The 22,202-nt window shown below is 44.6% G+C and overlaps 1 protein-coding gene across 1 annotated transcript in view; it reads left to right on the forward strand.

Annotated features, from left to right (window-relative positions):
• Window positions 1-22,202, forward strand: part of FOXK1 (forkhead box K1) — a 47,031-nt gene that overhangs the window by 15,974 nt on the left and 8,855 nt on the right. Inside the window, exons 2-7 of the mRNA XM_015876808.2 lie at window positions 5,978-6,175; window positions 15,737-15,893; window positions 17,108-17,254; window positions 18,973-19,166; window positions 20,216-20,382; window positions 21,102-21,386. Of these exons, the coding sequence (XP_015732294.1) occupies window positions 5,978-6,175; window positions 15,737-15,893; window positions 17,108-17,254; window positions 18,973-19,166; window positions 20,216-20,382; window positions 21,102-21,386 (1,148 nt within the window). The remainder of the gene's footprint in view (window positions 1-5,977; window positions 6,176-15,736; window positions 15,894-17,107; window positions 17,255-18,972; window positions 19,167-20,215; window positions 20,383-21,101; window positions 21,387-22,202) is intronic.

The following is a 22,202-nucleotide window of genomic DNA, read 5'->3' on the forward strand; positions in this document are numbered from 1 at the left end:
AGGTTGCAGGTAAGCTGCATGCTTTCTGCCCTCAGTTTTCCTTTGGTTTTGTTCAGAAGTCCCCATTACTGGTTTTCAGCCTCTCGTTAAGTGGCAGTGGGCAGCAGTAGAAGTGTGTTTGCAGAGAGCTCTGCAGTAACTCCTCACCTCACGTCTGCACTGAGTTGCTTTGTTCCAGGAGGAGCAAATACACTGAAATGTCTGCATGGCCTTCATCGGAGAGCTGAGGATTCTGAGCTTCACCATTGACTTACAGACCCTTCACTCATCTCTTCATAAAAGTAACAGATTATTTTACTGTAAATCGCAGATATTTCTCTGGACTTTGTGGGTTAGACTTTAATGGGATTTCTGTGTTAAATCTGGTCAGATCAGGAATGCAATTGAAAGAGAAATAGCAAATGCTGAAAATCTCATTACTTTAGGACTGCAGTAGCCTCCAGAATGAACGAAGCACTCTTAAAAAGCCGGCAGCTGTGCTGCCTGTGTCTCTCTGCCTAAAGAGATGTGTAAAGAAAGCAAATAGAATGACTTGAAATTGCCATGGTGACAGGTACATGCCTGCTCTGTGATGTGTATTTAGACTTAAGGGAATAAAATGGATTTGTTTTCACTCTTCCAGAACTCCTGTAGCCTTGGTGCAATTAACTTGTTCGTTTAGAATGCAGGCAGTGCTACCCGAGGAGATGTTACAGCAGGATTCTTACAGGTCTTGCTTACAAAGTGTTACTTAAAATATAAAATCTGGGGTGGGGAGGGGAACAGGAAATGCTAGATGATTTTATTACTATTATTTCATTATAAAGGAAGGGTGAGTAGTGCATAATCTCCCGTGACAGCTTAGACAGCTTTGCAGAGCTGCTTGTTTGGTTTCCTGACGTTCCTTCCAAACGTTCGTTGTCATTCACTTTCAACTGGAAGGTGATTTTATTGCTCTCACTTTTGCCTTCCTCGCTGCTTCAGACAGCTGCGGTTCAAATGAAGGTTCAGGCCTTCATCTTGAGCGTGATCTTTCCAATGGCTAATCCTATCAGGGACTACAGGGTTAGCTTCTTTTTAAGGAAGATAGAAATTTATTTAGTTTGTTCCACAAACTAAAATGTAAATAGGGAGAGGAATCATTCTGAGCATTTTACAGTTGGGTTCTGTTTTGGGCTGAGTACTACAGTTGGGTCCTCATTCACCCCATACAGTTGGGTCCATGGGTCTTCATTCGAGACTGCTTGAAAGCTTCACACAAATAGGGATTGTGTTTATATGATTTACTGGGAACTTCAGTTTCATAGATGCGAGCACATTGCTTTTCTTATAACTGATGACCGAAGGGAGCTGTAATCAGAATGAATGGGCGCATCTCTATAGGGGCTGCCCCATGCACTGCTCTGCACTGATCATGACCTGAAATGTTCGTGCTTACCCCACTCATTGCCCAAAGGGTGAGATGTATCTGTCTTGCCCCCTGGTAAAATGGAGTCCTTTGCAATAACTGGCAGTGCTAATGGCTTACAGAGATGGCTGAAGGCAGATTCTCACTTAAGCTGAGAAACACAGCATGTCTTTGGGACTTCATGCATGGAAATAAACTTATTCTGGGTGAACTATATGCACTTGGTAGGAACAAGATACTGGTTTCAGAGAAGTTATGAGTGGGGTTAATCTCTTTTAAGAGGACTTTCTGGGGAATCCTTGGTCAAATTTTAGCTTGTAATGGCGTAGCTCAGTTCCATCACAACTCTTGCTACTGAACTTAGAGAGCTGGTTGTCCATGTTTGAACCTGAGGAATTCACTGATTCTAGAGGTAACTGCATGCTCGGGGTATGGCTGTGTCCCTTTGCAGGCTGAGGCAGAGGGAAAGATGTAGGTATTGAGAGTCAGCAGTGTGGTTACAGGGGCTGCAAGTTGAATAGGAAAAAGTGGCAGCTGCAGCAAAGGGATTATGGTGAGCTCATTTTATTTTATTTTTTGTGAATGAAAGCCCAGGCCTGCTGTTCTGGTCTGATGCAAATTGCAAAAATTGCTAGTTATTTTCAATGAAGCATTTCATAAAGTGTTTCTTGTTCAACCTGCATCTCAACACTGTTTGTAGCAGGGATGAACATCACAATGCTACTGCTGTATTTAATGCTCACAGCACTCAGGACAGCAAGGTTTGGGGCATAGAACAGTGAGGTCAGCTGAGGTGGCACTGGCTTGCTGATGACAGCTCGTGTAGCACACTGTACCTTACTGCTCTGCTTACTGCCTTTTGCAGAATGAAGTGGAATGGTGTTATATGTAGAAATGTGTGTTTATAGATGTGTTTTCTCCACTTTCTCACAATGCTTTTCTACAAGGTAAATGTGGAGGGGGAAAAAAAGTCCAACACAATTTCCTGTCTCCCTTCCAAGCCTCTTTTCTTGTCCTTAGCAGCAGCCATTTGGTGTTGAGCAGCACACAGGGAGCTCTAACAAAGGCACCAGTGCATGCCATAGCTTCTGTTTGTGTGGTACTGTGTTTTGACAAACGCATCTCAGTTTCCTTTGCATCAGTAAAAGGTGCTTTGAGGAGGGGGAGAGTATCTCTGGGTGTTACGCATGGTGTAGGGTATGGGGTTGTCAAGGTGTGGTTTGTTGTTTCTGTTGTTTCTTTTCCCCTTCTCATTCTCAGTGAGGGCTGCTTTAGGGTGGATGTTTATGCAAAGCCTGGTGTTTCCCACCATTTTATTTTCAGACCTCGCATAGGTGAAATGCTTGTGGTCGCTGGCGCTGGTTCGCCACGTGAAGGAGCCCAATAGCGCAGCACTGCGTGTCAGCGCCAGGAGCATGGCCAGGAAACTTCTGACATTCTGTCTTGGTGAAAGCAAAGCAAAACTTGTAGCAACATCTTTTGTATCACTGCAGCCGCGTGTGGCATGTGCACTCCCCTCGGTCTGCAGTATGTACATGTAGCATGCACCCAACATGCAGCAGGGAGCCAGCAATCCATTCTCTTTGGCTTTCTCCTGCCTGCAATCCCACAAGGCATAAATTGTTTCCTTGCAATTGATGGAGCTGGTTGTGTGCGTGCTCTTGGTTTGAAGATAAATACATCCATTGCCATGCAAGACATCCTAGAGAAATGGGAATCCTTTTCCCACAAGATATTAAGATGTATATAATGTGGTATCATCGTGTTTGATTAGAGCAGATTGTTTTATAGGGCCAGAGCTGCAGACTGCAGCACATCATTTGTGGAGCTGTGCACTGCTGCAATAGAAGCAAGCTGCTTCCTGCCTGCAGCCAACCAAGAGGTTTTTGCAGACCTTCATTTGTTCCCTTGTGATCAGCTGGGAGTTTCTGAGGTGCTTCAAAGCTGCATCTCAGACACCTTTGGAATTACTGTTATCTTCATCATGCCTTTTATGTTGTCTGATGAGTGCTTCCAGATTGAGCTATTCTCATGGTGGAAATGTTAAGGAGGAGTAGTAATTACTATGTATCTTTGATATGAATCATATAACATGGATCAAGTAGTAAAATTCTGCTTAAACGACTTCTAGTATATATAGCAGTCTGAAGGAATGCGTGCTCAGCTCTGTCTGCGCTGTCAGTCTTGTCCTGCTTATCTTCTGTAGGTGCAGAACTCCCACAAACTTAACTCCTGCACTGTGCCTCCTTTCTGAACAGGACTGATGCAAATTGCATTTATCCTCTTTGGAATGAAAGAGGTTAATGAAGGGAGCAATTAGAAAAGCTCATTAAAATTGCATTCAGCTTTAGTGTAGTGAAAAGCAGGCTTTGCCACAATGCAGAAATCACACTTCCCTGATCCCTCACTGCTGCAGTTCCTCAGCACTGGTGTGGATGTGCTGATGGAGGCAACTTGGGTGCCATGCAGAGACTGTCCCTTCTTGCTACACGGCTGTTTTTGCTGTAATGGTCCTTGCATAGTGGCCGCATGCATACTAGCTAGCAAAATGCCTTACAGCTCGCAGTGTGTGCTGGGTTGTGCTCCAGTCCCTCTCTGTAGCACTGTGATTACAGCAGCCAGCCCAGGCCCTCTGTTCCTTTTCTCCCCGTTGCAGTGCGGGTAAATCACGTGTCTGAATCCGATTGCTATGGGAGGACTCTAGGAGCAGCACAGCAAGGCAGGCCGGCCTCTTGGCACACATTTACTGCGTTAGTTCAGGCTTCAGATTTCAGCATGGCTTATGATTTTAGGAAAACTAAACATTAGCTTTGTGGAGATTGCCTGTGCTCATGAACTGGTGGCCTGGGCAGTGCTGCATAGCTGCTCAGGGGCTCTGCACTGAGACCCACTGGGATCAGCATCAGGCTGGGGCTGCATGGAGCAGTGTTACACAAGGCCTGATCAATCCTGGGCTCAAATGCAGAGTACCTGGCAGTGCAGCACAGAACCCCCCAGAGAAAGCTTGGCTTTTCCTAGCGAGCACTTGAGAAACAAGGAAGCTTTGTACTGAGCCTTAGTCCATGCGATGCTCAGTGCAAATATATGTACTCTTTGCTCTTTCTACAGGCAAATCCCTGCAACAGAACAAAAGCTTAAAATCCAGCGTGGTGTTTCCCTGGGCCTGATTCAGGCTCGTCTCAGTAGCTGTGTGCATTCTGCTGGTATACATTGCAGGGCACAGCCACTGCCGCTTTGAATTGCACTTGTGTATGGAGCCTGCTGGGAACAGTGTTTAGGAGGGTTGGATAAACATGATGAGACTGCATTGCCAGCAATGATGTCCTCATTTAATATATTAACGAGCACAGGTGGTGGGACCTTTGAAATGAATGAAATGCAATGTAAACTCCCACTGGATGCAGCAAAACCGTCATGATTCCGTGCTGCAAAATGCTGAGCCAGCTTCTTTGGGATGAGGTGGGAATGAGCTTCCTATGCTAGAATGATAATTTGGCATTTTTTAAAGGCAGGTTTCTGAGCATCAGCTCTGCTGTATGGATTGTGTGGCATGAAGAGCAGGGGGAGTGTTTGTAGAGCAGCAGTGGGGATGTTCCCCTGCATTTCTGTCAGTAGCGCTGTTGAGATGAGACAGTCACAACTACTGACCCGCTTCCCTGCCACCTGGTTCTGTTACCATGCAGGATCTAATAATGCACTGGTGAGAAGAGTTATGTTCAGCTCTCAGCAGCACTCAGTGCTGGAGCAACACCACCCAAGTCCCTTCACTCCCTTCTACAGATACAATGCTGGAGGTCAGCAGGGCTGCTGTGCTCTGCTGGCCTTTCCCAGGGTGAAACCTGGTTTTTATTTCCTGCTTCTTTAACCTTAGTATCAGTGAAACGATCCCTGGAAGGCTTCTATTGATTGCACATTACTGTCTAATTAAAGCACAGTGAGTAGAATTGCAGCACACTCACTTTTACAGCCTTGAGCCTATTGTAGGCACTATGAATCAGAAAGCTTTCTGTTCAAGTAGGGGAAACATCAGTCCTTGTTTCCTTTTGAATTTCATCAGTGTAGGTGTTCCTTCAGCATCATGTGCAGAGATACAGTGGGTATTGGCTGTACAGTATGTAGAGGCTGCTCAAAGTAGTGCTGTCTCATCCTGATGCTGTCTGTTGCTCTCTGGTCTTCATGGCTTAATGCTCCACGTTGCTTATGGTCTTGATACTTTATAGTAACTCATGCTTTTCTGAGCTATGTGCAGTGAGCTAATAAAAGATAATTTCTAGTCCTCAGTGTAGCAGGAGCCCAGGAGTATGTTGTTTTATTTCTACATTGTGCTTAGTCATTGATGGGATACGTGGCCTTGGGGAAATCATTCAGCCTGCCCAAGCCTCCAGCCCGCATCTGAAATCCCAGTGATACCTTTGCAGTGATTTGTGAAGGATGAGCAATTCCTGCCTGGGACTCTGAGCTGAGAGATGCTGGAGAGGGTGGTGGATTTCTGTGCTGTGAATGCAGTAATTATTCAGTAATTGCATATAAAAACACTTGGAATGTTCAGCATTTTGTGTGACAGTGGCTTTCCTTTTTTTTCCTGCACAGGTGTACTTTCCGTTTCCCTAGCACGGTTATAAAGATCCAGTTCACATCTTTATACCACAAAGAAGAAGTAAAAGAGGAAGCTTCATCGCCTCCCCTTCGGCCTCTTTACCCTCAAATTTCTCCTCTGAAGATCCACATCCCGGAGCCGGATCTCCGCAGTGTGGTCAGCCCCCTCCCATCCCCCACTGGCACAATCAGGTGAGATGATAATTATCCCCAGTGATGCTGTGGTTCTTTTCATTGTCCTTTGTGCTTTCTGGAAGCTCTGTCTCTCTTCTCATGCCAGTCCTTATCGGCTTTATGCTGCTTACCTGATATTCTTGATGCTTGGTGTGCCACGTTTAAAATAACTTGTTAAATATATGAAGTTCAGCATTATGAAGGACAGTTCAGATCTTCATAGCGTGGACATTTGGTATTGTCTGAGAGCTCAAAGGGTGGGGGGCTGCCCTCGAGCATTGGTTTCACAATATAGGGCTGTCAGTCTATCTTTGGCTATGGAATTAGAGCGATCTCTCCAGAACTACTGATATATATGGAGAAAAGTAAGCGAGCAAATGGTCTGTTAGGACTGCTGGTTTTATTTTTATCTCCATAATATTCCGTTGTTGCTGGGTGGTGCCGGTGTTATCTGGAACTGGGGACAAGGGTGGCCACTGGCATGTACTTTCCTGGCAATAGAAGGAAACGGGGAGGATGCTGACCGCATGCTGAGGGGCTGTAGCCATTCCAGTGTTGGTCTGTGCAAGTATTCTGCTTGGTAAATCATCTGATTCAAGACTGAGAGAGAGAGAAATAACCTGAATGCCAGTTACTGGTTTGAGTATTTTCCCTGCTTCTTTCTCAGCAATGAGTTGATGTTATGTTGTTGCTGCGATCTCATTTAACATTAAAGCAGTTACTTAAAGTGTAGTGAAACTTGCTTGCTAAATGTAGCAAGGTGTGCTCATGATACAGGATGATGTGTTACAGTTTGAAAAGTGCAGCTTCAGAATATCAGCGTGCACCTGGGATTAGTGACAGACAGCCATCATGTTGTTTTCCTGTCCATAGCTTTGTAACAAGCTGCAGTACCCAAACATCTCCTGTCAGCTAGCACTCATTCAGCAAGTGGTATTCAAATCGACACTGCTGAGAATGACTTCAGTGTCACAATAGAGCCAGGTGGGTTTTGCATGGGTCTGGAGGCATTGCTTGTTTGGGTTTTTCCCCTGTTGCAGAGCTGCACAGATGTGCAGTGCAGATACTCTAGAAAGAGGGAGCTGGAGGTGGCTGTGGTTTCAGCCCTCTGTTCAGGCACTGCTTTGGGTTTATATTTAACCTTCTCTTTTTAGATGAAGCTTGTTGCTGGGAGGGGAGGGGGATGGTTTCTCTGCCAACATATGGGAGTTACTTTCCATTCAGTCATCGTGTGCAGCACGGTGTGGTTTCTGTTACGCGCAGGGGCTGTATCTTTGACTCTGGCATATGCCTGCGACTGATATTTGACTCCTGGAGAATGTTTCTTTTGCATAAGGAGAAAGTGGAAATAGTGGTGTTGAATTGTGCTCTGCCCATAACGGAGTGTTTACTGAGGATGATTAATGATCGCATCCGTTTGTCTTGAGCAGAAGCAAACCCAGCAGAGGCTTCAGAAAACCTCAAAAGACATCTGAGGTTTCGCTTGCCAAATTCCTTTTCATTTCTGAGTTCCTCTTACAGAGGAGGGGCTGACACGTTTGTAAACATCCTCATTGGGCCCCTGCAGCCTTCCTCTCTCCCTCTGCCGGGTCTCGCAGCTCTCTTGCCCTGCAACCAAACTCTGGGACACGATTTGGGTGTTTGGCTCTCAGAAAGGGAGCACTGTTGGTGCAGCATGTCAGTGTGAACTCTGTCACAGGTCTCCCAGGGCAGCAAACTGCTCTCTTGGTGTCTTTGTATCAGCACACAGCCCTCACACAGTGTCCTCTGCCCCTTCCCCAGGGCTAGAGGGGCTCAGCCCAGGACCCCACTCCCTGACAGCGTCTGAAGGCATTTCCACTGGCTCTGTTTTCTTCCTCCTCCTCCTCCCTCTCCCACTTCTAGTATTTACTTTCCTAATTTGGTGCGTTTGCTTTGCTCCTCCCTGATTGGCCCATGGAAAATTATTGCAGTTTGGAAATCGTTGGCTGGCTGATATTTCCTTTTTGGAAAGCAGCTTCCAACCCCTTTTCCTGCCTCCACCCTGTGCAACCAGGGCCGTACCTGCACTCCTGCACCCAGGCACTGTGCTCCCAGCGCCAGCCCTGCCCTCCTGACCGCCGTTCTGTTCCCTGTTTACATTGCAGCCTTGCTTCCCTTCAGGTTCCTCCCCCCCCCCCCCCCCGCCTCACGAGCTGCTCTGTTTTTTTCCAGCTTATTTATTTTCCCTCTGCAAAGCTCACTGCCTAGAGAGGGAGTGAGCTTTAGTTAAACAAAACCCAACCTGCCACCCTCAGCAGCTTTACAAAGCAAGATTCCTGCTTACTCCTGGGGAGACGTGTTTCCACTGTTTCCTTAGCAAGGCAGTTTATCTCCAGGAGGGGCTGCTTGCAGATGGTTTTTGATGCTGCTGTACAGCTTTAAGGGAAAATGTTGGCTGCCAGCACACTCAGTGAGGCTGACACACAGGCATGGCTTATTTCTTCCTGCTCTGAGTTCAGAAATCTGTTGGGGAAAAAAAAACAAACACAAACTTGCACATTCTGAAAGAGAAAGAAAGGCCACTGTAGCTGTGAGAACCAAGTAGAAGCTTGTCTGCTTCAGGCATCATAAGAAAGGGCAGAGCAGCAGGTTCAGGCACAAATCTCTGCTCAGTAGATTCAAGGCCCTGAAAAGCTGTCTGAAAGCCTTGTGTAGCTTGGCTAAATTCATCTCTGCATGCTGGGAAATATATCTGATGCTTGTAATGAGTTTCAGAAGTTAAGGGGCTATCTTTCAGTACACAGCTTGAAGATTCTGTGTTTGCATCTGGAAAACCCTCCTTTGGTGACTCCCTTACTGATGACCTGAAGCCTGTGCAACAAACCCTGATCTTTGTCTGGTTTTGCTGTTCCTGGTTTCAAAGTGATGCCGAGTTGGAGTATTAGATTTACTGGGTTTGTTTTTTCTAATCTTCCAGTTGGTGTTAATGGCCCTGTAGTAACAACATAACTATTTTCTGAGTAGTATCTCTGTAGTACTGCTTTTCAGGGTTGTTGTTTTGTCTGAAAACAAAATCATTCCTCTGCATGTGTTTCCCTATTCTAAATAGTAGCAATAACCAACTATTTAAAAAGAAAGTAGTGCTACAGTAAGGAAATTCAAGCTGCTGCATTGCAGAGATCAGCATCGTTATTCACGTTTCACAGCTGCTCCTTCTGCTGGCTTATGTCTGTGCTGGGATGGCTGTGGGGTTGAACACTTCGTCTTGTACTTCTTTTTGCAATGGAAGGGCATAGATATCTCACATATACAGTCTTCATCAGTAAAAAAAAACAACTCATAAAAAGTCCTTTGACATGTTCTCACAGGGTTCTTCCTCCAACTGCTGCTTGAGAAGCATCTGATACATCTGTGCCTTCTATTTTAGGGAACTGTTGATACTTAATGTGCCACCCATGGTCAGGCACTGCTAGAATGATCAATACCTGGTCTGCAGTGAAATGAATGAGACCTATAGATTGAGCAGTTGGCATCCTTCTGTACTGTTTTTTATAGGTTTGATTAGCAAAACAGAAGGTGTCAGCTGAACTGTTACAGTTCTAGAAGTTGCCATTTTTCAACCTTACTGCTTTTTTTCTCCTTTTCCCTAGGCAGTCAGTTCAGCTGCATACTCTGCTTGTGGGTTATTCAGAGGCACTACAGTTCTGTCAGCTAAGCCACCGATGTGTGTTGTGGTCTTTAACAGGTCATTTAAATTCATTGCCTGCTTTTTATGCACGTGTGGTGTCATAACTACTTTCCAAGAGTACGTAGTAGATAAATTATGTATTGGGCTTTTATTCTGTAAAGCAGCATGGGAGTGTAAGGTGGCAGGAGGGAACATGCACATGTAGTCTTATGTGATGCGTTACATGACAACACCATTGCAGAACACTTGGGTTTTGATATGAACTTGCACGTTTCTCTAAAGGCACGAGGTGAGCTGGATGAACCCTGATTTCAGTAGTTATATGCACGCTGTGGAACGGGATGAGTAAATATCAGCCTTTCCTCCTGTCTGCAGCATTGTGAGCCACATAAGTGAAGAGCTCCAAGGCAGGCTTTTTGCAGGCTCTTTGCATTGTCTCAGTTATCCATTGCTTCCTGGATTCAGGCTCTGGTCCCTCCCACAGTTGGACAGAACAGTGATTATTTCTAATCGCCCTCGTCTCCCAGCCACAGGCCAACTAGAATGCTGCATATACATCATAGAAGCAACACAACAATCTATAGCAGGCTTGGGAGCTCCTATGCATGTTTATTTCAGATAATGGACCATGTGCTGGTGGAGCGGTGCCAAGCCATGTGCTGGAGGAAAGGGTGCGTATGTCACAGCTACACAAGCACTTCCTTTTCCCTTCCCCTGCTCAGCGCTGCTGTGAAACGTGCACTGAATCCACAGATGGAGTGAGCTCACTTCCTCGCTAACGGGGGGACCACTGGAGCAGAGACAAGTAAAAACAATTAGAACTTCTGTGGATAGTTAACTTTCTCGCTGTGGCATGTTCAACAGCTTTGGGTTGTTTTTTATTTCTAGCATGAGGCAGAGTAGCTCTCAGATTTCTCCTTTCACATCAAAATCCAGCTTGGTTTGGCAGCCTCACCACCAAAGATTGTTTCTGAAACCTGTTTGGAACGGGCAACATGCAAAGACTTGCCGTTCTTTGAGTTATGTTTTTGGGGCTGGGCCAGGGAAGGAGAGTGGCAGAGGATTTGCACCCATGGGTTCTGATTGGTGTCTGGTGGAAATGCTCGTTTCACAAGCTGCAGTGCTGTACTTTGACCCTATTCCCTGCCTAGTGCACGTGGAGGGGAAAAAATCCCTGTGTCTTTCGGTATCCCATGTGCTTGAAATGAAATATAGGAACAGGCTGAGTTTTGTGGCATTTCTCTAACCCTTTGCATTGGGGGAGGAGACTGGAAAAGATCTTGCTAAAAAATGGGGATTCTTCCTTTGTAATGAATGAAGATTTAAGAAAAAAAGAGTAAACATTCAGATGGGAATTGTGGCATTGGTCACAATTAGCACTTAGCACTGCTAGTACTTCTGTACGTGCTTTAGAGGTGTGTTATCTGGGCATGTTGCAAAGACTACCATGTGCCATATCCCAAACCACAAGGGGTTTTCCCTGCTCTTTAGCAAGACACCTCCTTGCCAGGTGAACAGCTTATTGTGCACTCACAGGTAACGTTTCCTCTTTGTCACAGGGAGGGTGTGCTTTATTCACACACCTGACTTCAACTGAGTTCCCGTACCTTGAGCCCTACAGACACCTTTCTTGCAGAAGAATGGAATGAAGTAACAGGGCAGTTTTCCTGCATTCTCTTACTGCCTCTCCTTCTGAGGAAATTGGCACTGGAATTTGGGAGTGTTTCTGTTCCCAGCTCTCGTGTGGACTTGTAGTACAACTATAAATAAATCATTTAACCATTTACTGTCCACCCCCAAACTGTAAAATATTGTTAGACTGAGACAAGCTGGAGATCTCTACATTAAGACACTGTGTGCATTCAGGTAACAGGCCACCTAGCCCAAGATTCTGCCTCTTTGGGGTAGCGTAGGAAGCATGCAGTGATGCTAACTTGTGTTCAGAATCAGTTCCCTATCCTTGATCATCCTGCCTACTCCAGTCAGTACCTTTTCTCATCCTGTTGTATTGTGGGTTTGTTTGTAAGGAGATGGCTGGGCAGCATGCTGTGTGAACACACCGATGGTACACCCTATTTTTGTACTCTTTTATTGTTTAGTTAAAGCACATCAGTCTGGAGTGTTCCAGCAGCAATGCAGTGAGTTGTACATCTCCAGTAGCTGGTGTTTAAAGGCTTTTTCATTGCTAAAGAGAGCTGTGAACTTTAGAGGCTAGATTCTTGTTGGCAGGAGTCAGAAGTGAATCACAATACTACAAGATGCCACGTTCTCTATAGCCGGCTGTAAGCCCTGAGTTTAAAAGCCACTCTTGCATGTTACACGGGTGAATTTATCACAGAGACTGTGTTCAACCCTCATCTTTCTGACCTTCCAAGCCAAAGGTTAAGTTTTAAATGGAAAACATGCTGCCAAGGACCACTGTGATTCAGCATGAGGCTGTAGTTTGGTCTAAAGCTGAGTCTCAGTACCGTGTTTGGAAACTTGGGCCCACAGTCTGCCTGCAGGAACTGTTTCAAGACCCTGAATCCTTGGTAAATCTGAGTCTTGGGGCATTAACTGTGGTGTCACAGGGATCAGACTGAGCAAATGCAGCTGGCGTGCTTACGTGTTGTGCTTTATGCCATTGAGAGACACGTGTTTCCTCTCCAAAACGCCCTCTTCTGTAAGATACAAGCTTAATGCAAATTAGTTTGTACTGTTTGCAAGCTAAAGAGTGTTTGCATGGACAGTGTGCCTAGGTCACAGCAGTAAGCTGGGGTGCATACCCAGCTGTAGCTTTACCCAATAGCAGTCTACAGTATTAAAATGGATTCCATGTCCTAAGTATTAATGTAATATTAATATGCAGCGAATCGTAACTGCTTTCCCCACACTTGATTTTACAGCACAAACAGGTACTTATAGGGAAAAGCTTTTCTTTTTTCCCTTCATATTTGTTATAAGGGGGTGTGAGTGCAGGAGTGTGTCCCTGGGCAGCCCCTGTTCTGGGTGGTGAGCAGAATTCCAGGAACTCCAGGAAAATGATGTCACTGCATTGTGTTGCCTTGTTTTCTTTCAACTACACTGAAGTTTAATTGGAACTTAGCCCTCAGAAGGTGTATTTATAGTAAACCCATTTCTCTGCTCCTTCTGTCCTGTGTTTGTATGGGGGGAGCACATTGTGTCACCTTGTTGTCATTTCTGTTATCAACTCTTTTTTTTTTTTTCCCCTTTAAGAGCTCACTGATGATTGACTGAGAGCTTGAACACTCAGCAGCCTGTCGCACTGTCTTGAATGGAGGTGCTTAAGGTTCATGTTGTTTGTTCTCAGCCCATGTCTCTTGAACTGATAACAGACCCAGGCTGAAGGAGGCAGCTCTACCTGGGTGGAAGTGCTATATTGTGGTGAAAGAACAATGCTTCTCCCAGATCTTCAGATACTGCCAGAGCTGCTTCATCAGGGACCTATCAGGCTCATATAGTTAATAGCACTTGGGTTGGAGGGGTTTTGTCAGCACTCATTAGAATGGTGGCCCTGCAAGGGGAGGGGTTTTTCATTCACATATTTATTTAAAGTTGTGCTTAAAGCTCATTATCAGCTTCAACAGCCCAAATCTGTACAGTAAAAATGGAGCTATTTTCTCTACTGATCTTAAAGAACTTAATCAATTCCTGCATCTAAACTGCATAGGACAGTTTTTGAAGCTTCAGTAGATTAAAAAAACAAGAGAAAGCTTGTGAAGAGGGCAGATATACAGCCCTGAGGTGTGTGGATTTCCTGGAGAACTTCTGTCTTCCATATTCTTGACCTAAGCTTTAGCTGGTGTTTGTGGCTTGCAGTTTGTGTAATTCTGCAAATGAAGAACAAACTAGCAAACTGTTTCATCCTATTCCCATCTTAGTCTGTGTGTTACAATAATTGCTCGTGTGCCAAACACCAAGATAAAAAGTATTGCTGTGTTTTTGATTTGTCATTGCTTCATGTATGAAAATGACTTTCATTTGTAATTATCCGCACAATAGAAGCAGCGTGTGCATGGAGAAGCTTTTGAGAAATGACAGCAGAATAATTAAATTCACACCAGCTCCGTGCATGTAGACTGAGGCATCAGGAGAACTTCTGTGCTGGAGCATTATCCACTTACAGAGTGGGCTCAGAGCAAGGAAGAGCAAACTTGGATTCATTTTCCAGCACAAACAGCCCTCTGCTTCTTTCAGAACTAGGTAAAAAGTGCCTTTATCTTTTGCAAAGACAGATTTATGTTTGGGCCCATCAATAATGGCTGTCAGTGGGTGCTGGAGGCGTTACTGAGCCCTGAGCAGTCCTTTGTATGGCTCAGTCCTGGCTGGGAGAGGGGTGATTCTGTGTTCCTTGTCACAGGGATTTGTTGTGGTTGGGATGTTTTGTTGCTTTTTCCCTTTCCCCCTGCCTCCCCCTCCAATCCTGTAATCCGCTTTTAAAAGCAAGCAGTCCAGGTTGTGCTGAGTTCAGCATCGCAGCTGTTTGTGAAGATATCTCAACGAGAAACAGCACTTCTCAGCTTACAGAGTGGGCTGTGTTAGGAAACACTCATTCTTTCCCTGTCAGCATGCTTTTGCACTGGAGGTGTTGCCTGCTGAACAAACGGGATGTCTCACCATGTCCAACCCACCTGCACGTGTGCATGAGAATGCTCTGTAGGCAGCATCACCTTATTGAGGAATGGACTGTGTTCTGTTTCCCTCCAGCACTGAGCACAGTGCTGAGTGAGTATCGGTTACTGCTTTTATTTATGTCAGGGCTCACGCTGCTGTTGGGCATTTCCTGGAAAGAGGATTGTCAATGCCAGTTCTACTGCCCTCTGATTCCCAGCAGTGGGCTTCGTTTGACATCTTTTCATACAATTTGAACTGCTTGTTTTGCTTATTTGGTCATTGTTTCTCTGCTCTTGTGCAGCAGAAACGTGTAATCCTGGGATCTGGCCACATGTTACACCTCTTTGCTTTTCCATCCATGCAGGGCAGCACAGAACAGTGGAGAGATGGAAAAGGGAAACTTCAGACCTTCAGGTTCCTGCCTCATCCCTTTCCTCCTGGTCTCTGTGTGCTACCAATCACAGATGTGTGATCCTCAGACATGTCTTTCTGATTAGTTCTCATCCCGGAGCACTCACTTCTGTGTGTCTGAGCGGTGCTGTAAATTACAGCGATCTTTTACTTGTTTGTAGCTTTCTTTCAGCTTCAGCTTGGTTTTCCTTCTCTTTAGGTGTTCCTCTAATGCCATCTCGTGGTAATCCTCAGCCTTTAAATGTCCCTTCCCCGCGCTTGCCAAAGCTGATGTGATGAGCTGCCTTCACACTGTATAGAAGTGATTGCAGCTCCCTATTGATAGCTACACTTGTGTGCTTGTGAATCAAGGAAATAGCTGCCTCCTGCTATGGAGCACTAATTGTGGCATTATGTCTGATCTTCTGAAGATGGTGTTTTGTGTTCAACAAGGGCCCTCATGGCAGATGCCTGAGCTGGGTGTTTTAGCTACAGTACAATAGAAGTGCATAGCCCCTGTCTGTTAGGAAAACGGAGTGATAAAGAGAGTGATGGTGTTCTCATAGGTTACACTACCAAGTTATTTCTGTAGTTATTCATCCCCATTATACAGTGCATGTGTTTTGTAAGTCCCACATTCTTTGTGGGACAGTTCAGTGCTTTGAGACTGTTTTCTTGCGATTGTAGAAGGTGCAGCTGTGTATTTGTGTATCAGGACTTGTAAGAACTTCACTTTCATCTTCGATTACGTGTGATCTGTATTTATTTTCCATCTTCCTGTGCCCTGGATAAGCCCCAGGGGCAAAAATAAGTCCAGTGAGTGATGCCTCTCTGTGGTTTGAGATCCTTTTAGTATCTGGGAATTAAGAACCGTGCATCTTGTTAATAAATAAAGTAACAAATATACTTTCTCTTTGCCTTTTTAGTGTACCCAACTCTTGCCCGGCCAGTCCACGTGGTGCTGGATCCTCAGGATATCGTTTTGTTCACAACATTACCTCGGATCTGCAGCTGGCAGCAGAGTATGCGGCAAAAGCAGCATCAGAACAGCAGGCAGATGCATCTGGCGGGGACAGCCCGAAGGTTCGGAGAAACATTACCTACCTAGCTGTGCTCAATGGGAGGCTTAAGACCTGGAAGGGTTGAGTGTAGTTAAATGGGTCTAAGAATACTTCTGCCATAAGGGTGCCATGTGCATTATCCTCCAGGGTTTTGAGACCGTGGCTTCAAAGCATCATCTTCTTTGTGGTAGATGATGAATCTGCTTGCTTAGCTGTCTGAAATGTACGCAAGCCATTCATTAAAAGGGTTGAGCAGGAATACTTTGTCTTGCTTGTTTGATAAATCAAGAACCCATAGAGAAGAGCATTAGAATTCAGTCTTGATTTCTCCTTTTAATTAATGGTATTTTGCAAAACACAACTGGGGAAAAGGGAAGAAGGGGGAGAAACCGGATCCTTGCTATGAGAAATGCGCTGTCAGACTTCAAAACAAACACATGCCTGTCAAGCAAGCGTTAAACGAGGAGAGCAGCAATGGAATTTAGATTAAAAAATAACTGAGTTAAATTGATAGCATTTCATTTCAGTGAGCTGATCTTCAGATCAAAGTTAAACGTGTAGATTCAAAACCACCTTATTTGGGATTGGGTGGAGAAGCACAACACTATGTGGTTTCTTGTATATTGGATTCTCCCTCGAGACAAGAAAGGCTGTTCTTGATGGACTAATGTAGAAATATGAGATCAGGCAAATGAATTAAAGTTCCTAGAATGAAACTAAACCTGCTGGAGATAGAAGGAGCGGAATTAAGTTTCATATTGGGCTCGTTGCTAGGAGAGCTGGTTAGCATACTTGTGTGAACCTAGCAAAGCTTTGGTTGTAGCTGAGTGGGATTGAAGGCTTCAGTTTCTTGAACACTGAGAGCAGTGAATGTGCCCTACACTCTGTAATTCTATGCTTCCAATTACTCATCTTCAGTTCCTTGTGCCGATATAAGCACATGACAGATCTAGTGGAGAATGGAGCCAAGTTACCCTTTCTGTGTGTGTGCGTGGGTGGTACAGGATGCCAAGATACTTTGATCTGGCTTAGTCCTCTAGTTCTGTTTGTACACAAATACTTGTGCTGTGTTGGGGGGTGGCAGCATGAAGCAAGAGCAAAAGAGGCGATGCTTTTAATTGCCCATTCTTGTGCTCTTTTTGTGTCTGTGAAACTGTGGCCTAACATGCTTTATTACTTTGGGTTGCTGATGAACTCTAGTATAGGAAGTAACTGAACTTTTCTATTTTTTCTTAGGATGAGTCCAAGCCACCCTACTCTTATGCTCAGCTAATTGTGCAGGCTATATCTTCAGCACCAGACAGGCAATTAACACTAAGTGGAATCTATGCCCACATTACCAAGCATTATCCGTACTACAGGACTGCTGACAAAGGCTGGCAGGTGAGTTCTTGATATGACAAGTTTTTAAACTACTTTGACGGGTCTTATCTGCTTTGAAATATATTTAATAAAGTTTTGGGGCACTGAGAATAGAACTGCTTCGACTGTTCCCAGAATGAATTTGTTTAACATAAGCTAACTAGTTTGTTTGTGGGTGATTATCTTTTGTAAATGCTTTCTAGGGTGATGTAGTGTTACCAGTGGGCTGTTTTCTGAAATGGTTTTAATTCCAATGATCTGTCTTTCACTTTTATTTCTTCATTTATTTTTCCACATCCTTACTATCAGTAACACTTTTGCTCAGATAGTTACCTGTGTTTTCCTCTGGAGTGATCTGTTCAAGCAGATGTCCAGCCTAACACTGAAGTCCTGTTTTTAAATCATAATACAGCCTTAAATCATCACAGGTGTTTTCTTTTCCCAGTTTATCCTACTGCATTGCCTAAATCACAGTTTCCAAGGTTTGAATCTCAGAATAGGAACTTGGAAAGCACAGGCTGAAAGCTCCTCATGTGGTATGAAAGGAAATCTGACCAGCCTCACAGGGGAGCTTGGATGTAGTTAACACATGCTAAATCAGACTTAAATGTTCACTTGAGGGCTGCTTTCAAAGTCTCAGAAACCACAACTCCACCTGCTTTCAGGCTTGTTCTTGGCATCACACCTCTGAAATGGGTGTTGTCATTTGAATATAACACACCAATGCAGCTGGAAAGATTCTTGCAGCTGCTGATTTCATTGTGTTCTGCTGGCAGGAGCAGCACGGCTTGGTGCACTTTGAGTACAGTTGGAATTGATATGTTCTGCCTCCCCGGCTTTTCCCCACAGTTCTAATTAATTGTGGTATTCACTTCCTGCCTTAACCTGCTCAGCAGAGCTGTGCTCCTTGAAGCAGTTGCTGCGTCCTGCTTTAAAGGCAGCTGCATTTCAGCAGAGGGTGAAGTTGCCTTTTTCTACCCAACCAATACCACTTTAAGGCTTTGCTTATGAAGAGCTTGTCTAAGGCTGCTGCAAAAGCTCCTGTTTTGTCATGAAAGTGGAAGATAAAAGAGTTTATGAATACTTGGGCTTGCTGAGCCTTTCCCTGGCCCAAAAGACAGTGTTAAACCTGCTCAGGTGGGCTTTGTCAATGACAAGAATAATTAGTCCTGCCAACATCATCTGGAGAGCTTGTGGTGCTAGACATCAATAATGGATTCTTCTCAGATAGCTGTCTGGCCTGCATTACAATTACCATGAGATGCAGTGTCCTTTAGGGCATGTTTGGGCATCCCAGTGATCATTTTCAGGTAAGCAGTTAGCACAAGCTCGAACAGTTTCTTCTGTCTTGCCTTGAATACAGCCTGTCTTGAGAGAATTCTGATGTGGTTTACGCTGCTTTCCCCCTGCCTCAGCAAAAGCTCTGCTTTCATTCTTTTCCATAGAAAAGCTACTGTACTTGCTGACTCCAGGTATATTCAAGTGATTGTGTGGCAGTGAGCAAACCCACATTTCTGTATGGTTTGTGGGAGCTCTGTGTCGCACTAATTTCCCCAGGTTTTCTCTTGCATTTCTCCTGTGGCTTCAGAGCTCCATGTGTCAAGTGACTTGTTTCTATCTGCAGCACTGTTTTGGGCAGCATAGATCTTATTTTTCCAAGTTATGTGGCAAAATCAGTTTGCCATTGTTACATGCTTCCTCACAGCAAAATAATCACCTCATTCTTGTGCTTCCTGCAGAATTCCATTCGGCACAACCTCTCCTTGAACCGTTACTTTATTAAAGTCCCACGCTCCCAGGAGGAACCTGGAAAGGGATCCTTTTGGCGGATTGACCCTGCCTCTGAAGCTAAACTAGTAGAACAAGCATTTAGAAAACGAAGGCAAAGAGGAGTGTCCTGCTTCCGAACACCTTTTGGGCCTCTCTCTTCCAGGTAACATCACCTTCCTCTAATGACAAACTCATTCCAGGGAAAACAAACAACCTTCTCCTGAATTACAGCAAGCAAAGTTTATTTCTGCTTATTGACTTTTTGAATGGCGATATAGTTAAGTAATCCTAAGGCGCAGTCCTGAAGATTGTTGTGACTTAAAGTGTTTACAAAAAAATAAGACAGAACCAAATGCATCAAATAATGTATCTGCTTTGGTATCATTTCAAAGACATTCAAAACAGTAAATGTTTTCAGATGCCAGTCTTTAATTTCAGGAAAGCTGTGTTTATATGTGGATTAGATCACAGTAGGAATAACTTCTGCGGTATTTAAAACTCTCTCTTATAGGGAACGTCATGTTGACTGTGGCTTTAAGCAGTGGGGGCCGTTCTGTGCAAGTGCTCCAGACAATGGTGGGGCTGCAAAGAGGAGCTGTGTGCAGCAACAGCTTTCCCTGAGCCCTGTCGCTGCAGCATAGCCCTGGCTGGAGCAGCATTGCGTAGCACTACTCCTCACATTCTTTCTGTCTGCTAAGATGGAGTAAAACAAGAAGATATTTTCAGCTGATTAGCAGCTCTGTGTTTGAGTTCCGTATGCATTTAGTGGCCATGTGGGAACAAAGTGGTTGAGGAAGGAGTAGCTACAGCTCAGTTAAGTGCATATGGGTCCAGACACTTGCATCTACCATGCATCTTTCTTTCTCCTACTCTCTCAAACACTGACAAACATCCTTTGAGAATGGCCTGAAACTGCAAAACTTATCTGAACATGAGGCACGTTCAGCTTATCTGCCAGCAGTTAGTCTTGAAATGATAACCACACTCTGAACCAACTGAAGGGTCCAGTTGCCTTCAACCAGGAATAATGTGACTGTAATTGGTGCTAGAGTGTTAGTGGGGTTACTGCAAGACTATAACGGATAAGTAATGTGAGAGAATAGCTATCTTTATCATTAGAGGATCCTCTGATGGAGACAAAGCTTGGTCTCTGCTGCTGTCTTGTGGTCAAGATGCATCTACACCTGCCAACACTGTGTTCTGGTGTTCCAGGAGTGCTCCAGCCTCCCCTACTCACCCTGGCCTGCTGTCCCCTCACTCTAGTGGCCTACAGACTCCAGAGTGCCTGTCAAGGGAAGGCTCCCCCATTCCACACGATCATGACTTTGGGTCAAAATTAGCCTCAGTTCCGGAGTATCGGTATTCACAGAGTGCACCTGGTGAGTAGCTCTTGTTTCACAGCAGGTGACCTTCCATTACGCTGAGTGCTATGCTGGGAACACTGCAGGAATGTTCCTACCAGTCTGTTATAGGAGGATTTAAGTCTTGGACTTTGTTAGACTGATGACACGTGTGCAAATTCAGATCATTTTTCTTATTAGCCTTTGTACAGAGGAGCAGGAGGTAAAGGAATGCATAGAAACACATGAGCAGATCTTCACCTATGTGTCTCTAAGGAGCTCATAGCAGAGTAGCCCTCGCAGTGTGCATAGCTCACTCAGTAACTTTCTAGGCTTCATGGTAAGATCGTCTTGCCTATGCAGAGCTCCACAGTGCTATGGCCAGAGCCTTGATAATACAAGCAAGGGGTAAGTACCTGCTTGTCAGCTGAACTGTAACTGGCCTTAAGGTATAGGGTGTTCCTGTTGAAGTTAGTTGGAAGGCAGAGTTACACAAAGCCTCATGTTTTGGGGTTTATCATGGTATCTGTTCACAAAACAGTGCTAAAATAACAATTTTGTTTTTTCTATGTTAGTAAATAAAAGACTGGAGGTGACACTTTCAAAATCTTTTTTTTTTTTTACCTACCCTCACATATTGCCTGTGTTGTAGGATTTAAATACTGCAGATGTAGGAAGTGCACAGGAAAAGCACATAGAGGCTTTTTTCTATGTTTTTTAACCTTTTCTATTTGTGCATGTTTCTGTTTTCTGTTTAGGATCTCCAGTCAGTGCCCAGCCAGTGATTATGGCTGTTCCTCCTCCTCGGCCATCTACTCTGGTGGCAAAGCCAGTTGCATACATGCCAGCATCAATAGTGACTTCTCAACAGCCTTCATGTCATGCAATTCATGTCGTTCAACAAGCTCCCACTGTTACAATGGTCCGAGTTGTGACCTCCTCTGCAAACTCTGCAAATGGATACATCCTCACGAATCAGGGCACAGCAGGAGGAGCTCATGAAGCTGCGGGAGCAGTGTTGGACTTAGCTGGTGACCACCGAGGTAGCTTGTTTTCTCTTGCTACTTCACTAATAAGTCAAGCAGGCTTGGAGTGTGGGGGAGAGTCAGACATCAGTTTCACTCACTGGGTGCTTAGCCCTTAATAAAAGATGCATGTCTAGATAAGTTTGGGTAGGAGTTCATCCAGCTGATGTTTCCACCATTGTGCAGGAGTACTGTGTTCCCTCATCATCTTTGTAGAGCCAATCTAACAAGCTATGAAGACTGGAGAAAAAGTAACAAACTACAAAGTGCTTTAAATATTTGTTAGCCGCTGTATTAATATTATGCCTGTGTATTATTCCTTTGGGCATGCCATGGAACTGTGTGCTGCTGGATAGCATGAGAGATGGACTGAAAATTCAGGATGGTCTTGTCAATAAATGACAGTGTTTCTATTCTGCCAGCTCAGTTTTCTAGGGAAAAACATTTACTTCTGGAAGTTGTAGGTAGTACCTCACGAAAGCAACCTTCGAACACCAGTTTCAGTAAAGGCCTCCTCTGCAGCAGTACTGGGACCATTGGCTTTTTTTGTTTCAGTACTGGTTATTGTGTTTGAATTTCATTCACATTCTCTGGAAATTCCTGTCTATATCCCGTTCATGTTGCTGAAGCACAGTTGCAGCTGCCTGTCACCTGCTCCCTTCTTTCACTCGCTAGTTCTTGCTGTCATTTGTTCTCTCCCTATTTGTCCATTTTATTTCCACTTGTATCCTTTTCTAGTCTCTTCCTTCCTAATCTCTAAGCTTTCCTTGCCTTTTCTGCTCTTGCTTCCAGTCATTCTTTCTTTAAGACTCTGTGTAATGCTTATGGTCTGTC

Source organism: Coturnix japonica, chromosome 14 (assembly GCF_001577835.2).
Source record: "Coturnix japonica isolate 7356 chromosome 14, Coturnix japonica 2.1, whole genome shotgun sequence".
Taxonomy (NCBI): Eukaryota; Metazoa; Chordata; class Aves; order Galliformes; family Phasianidae; genus Coturnix; species Coturnix japonica.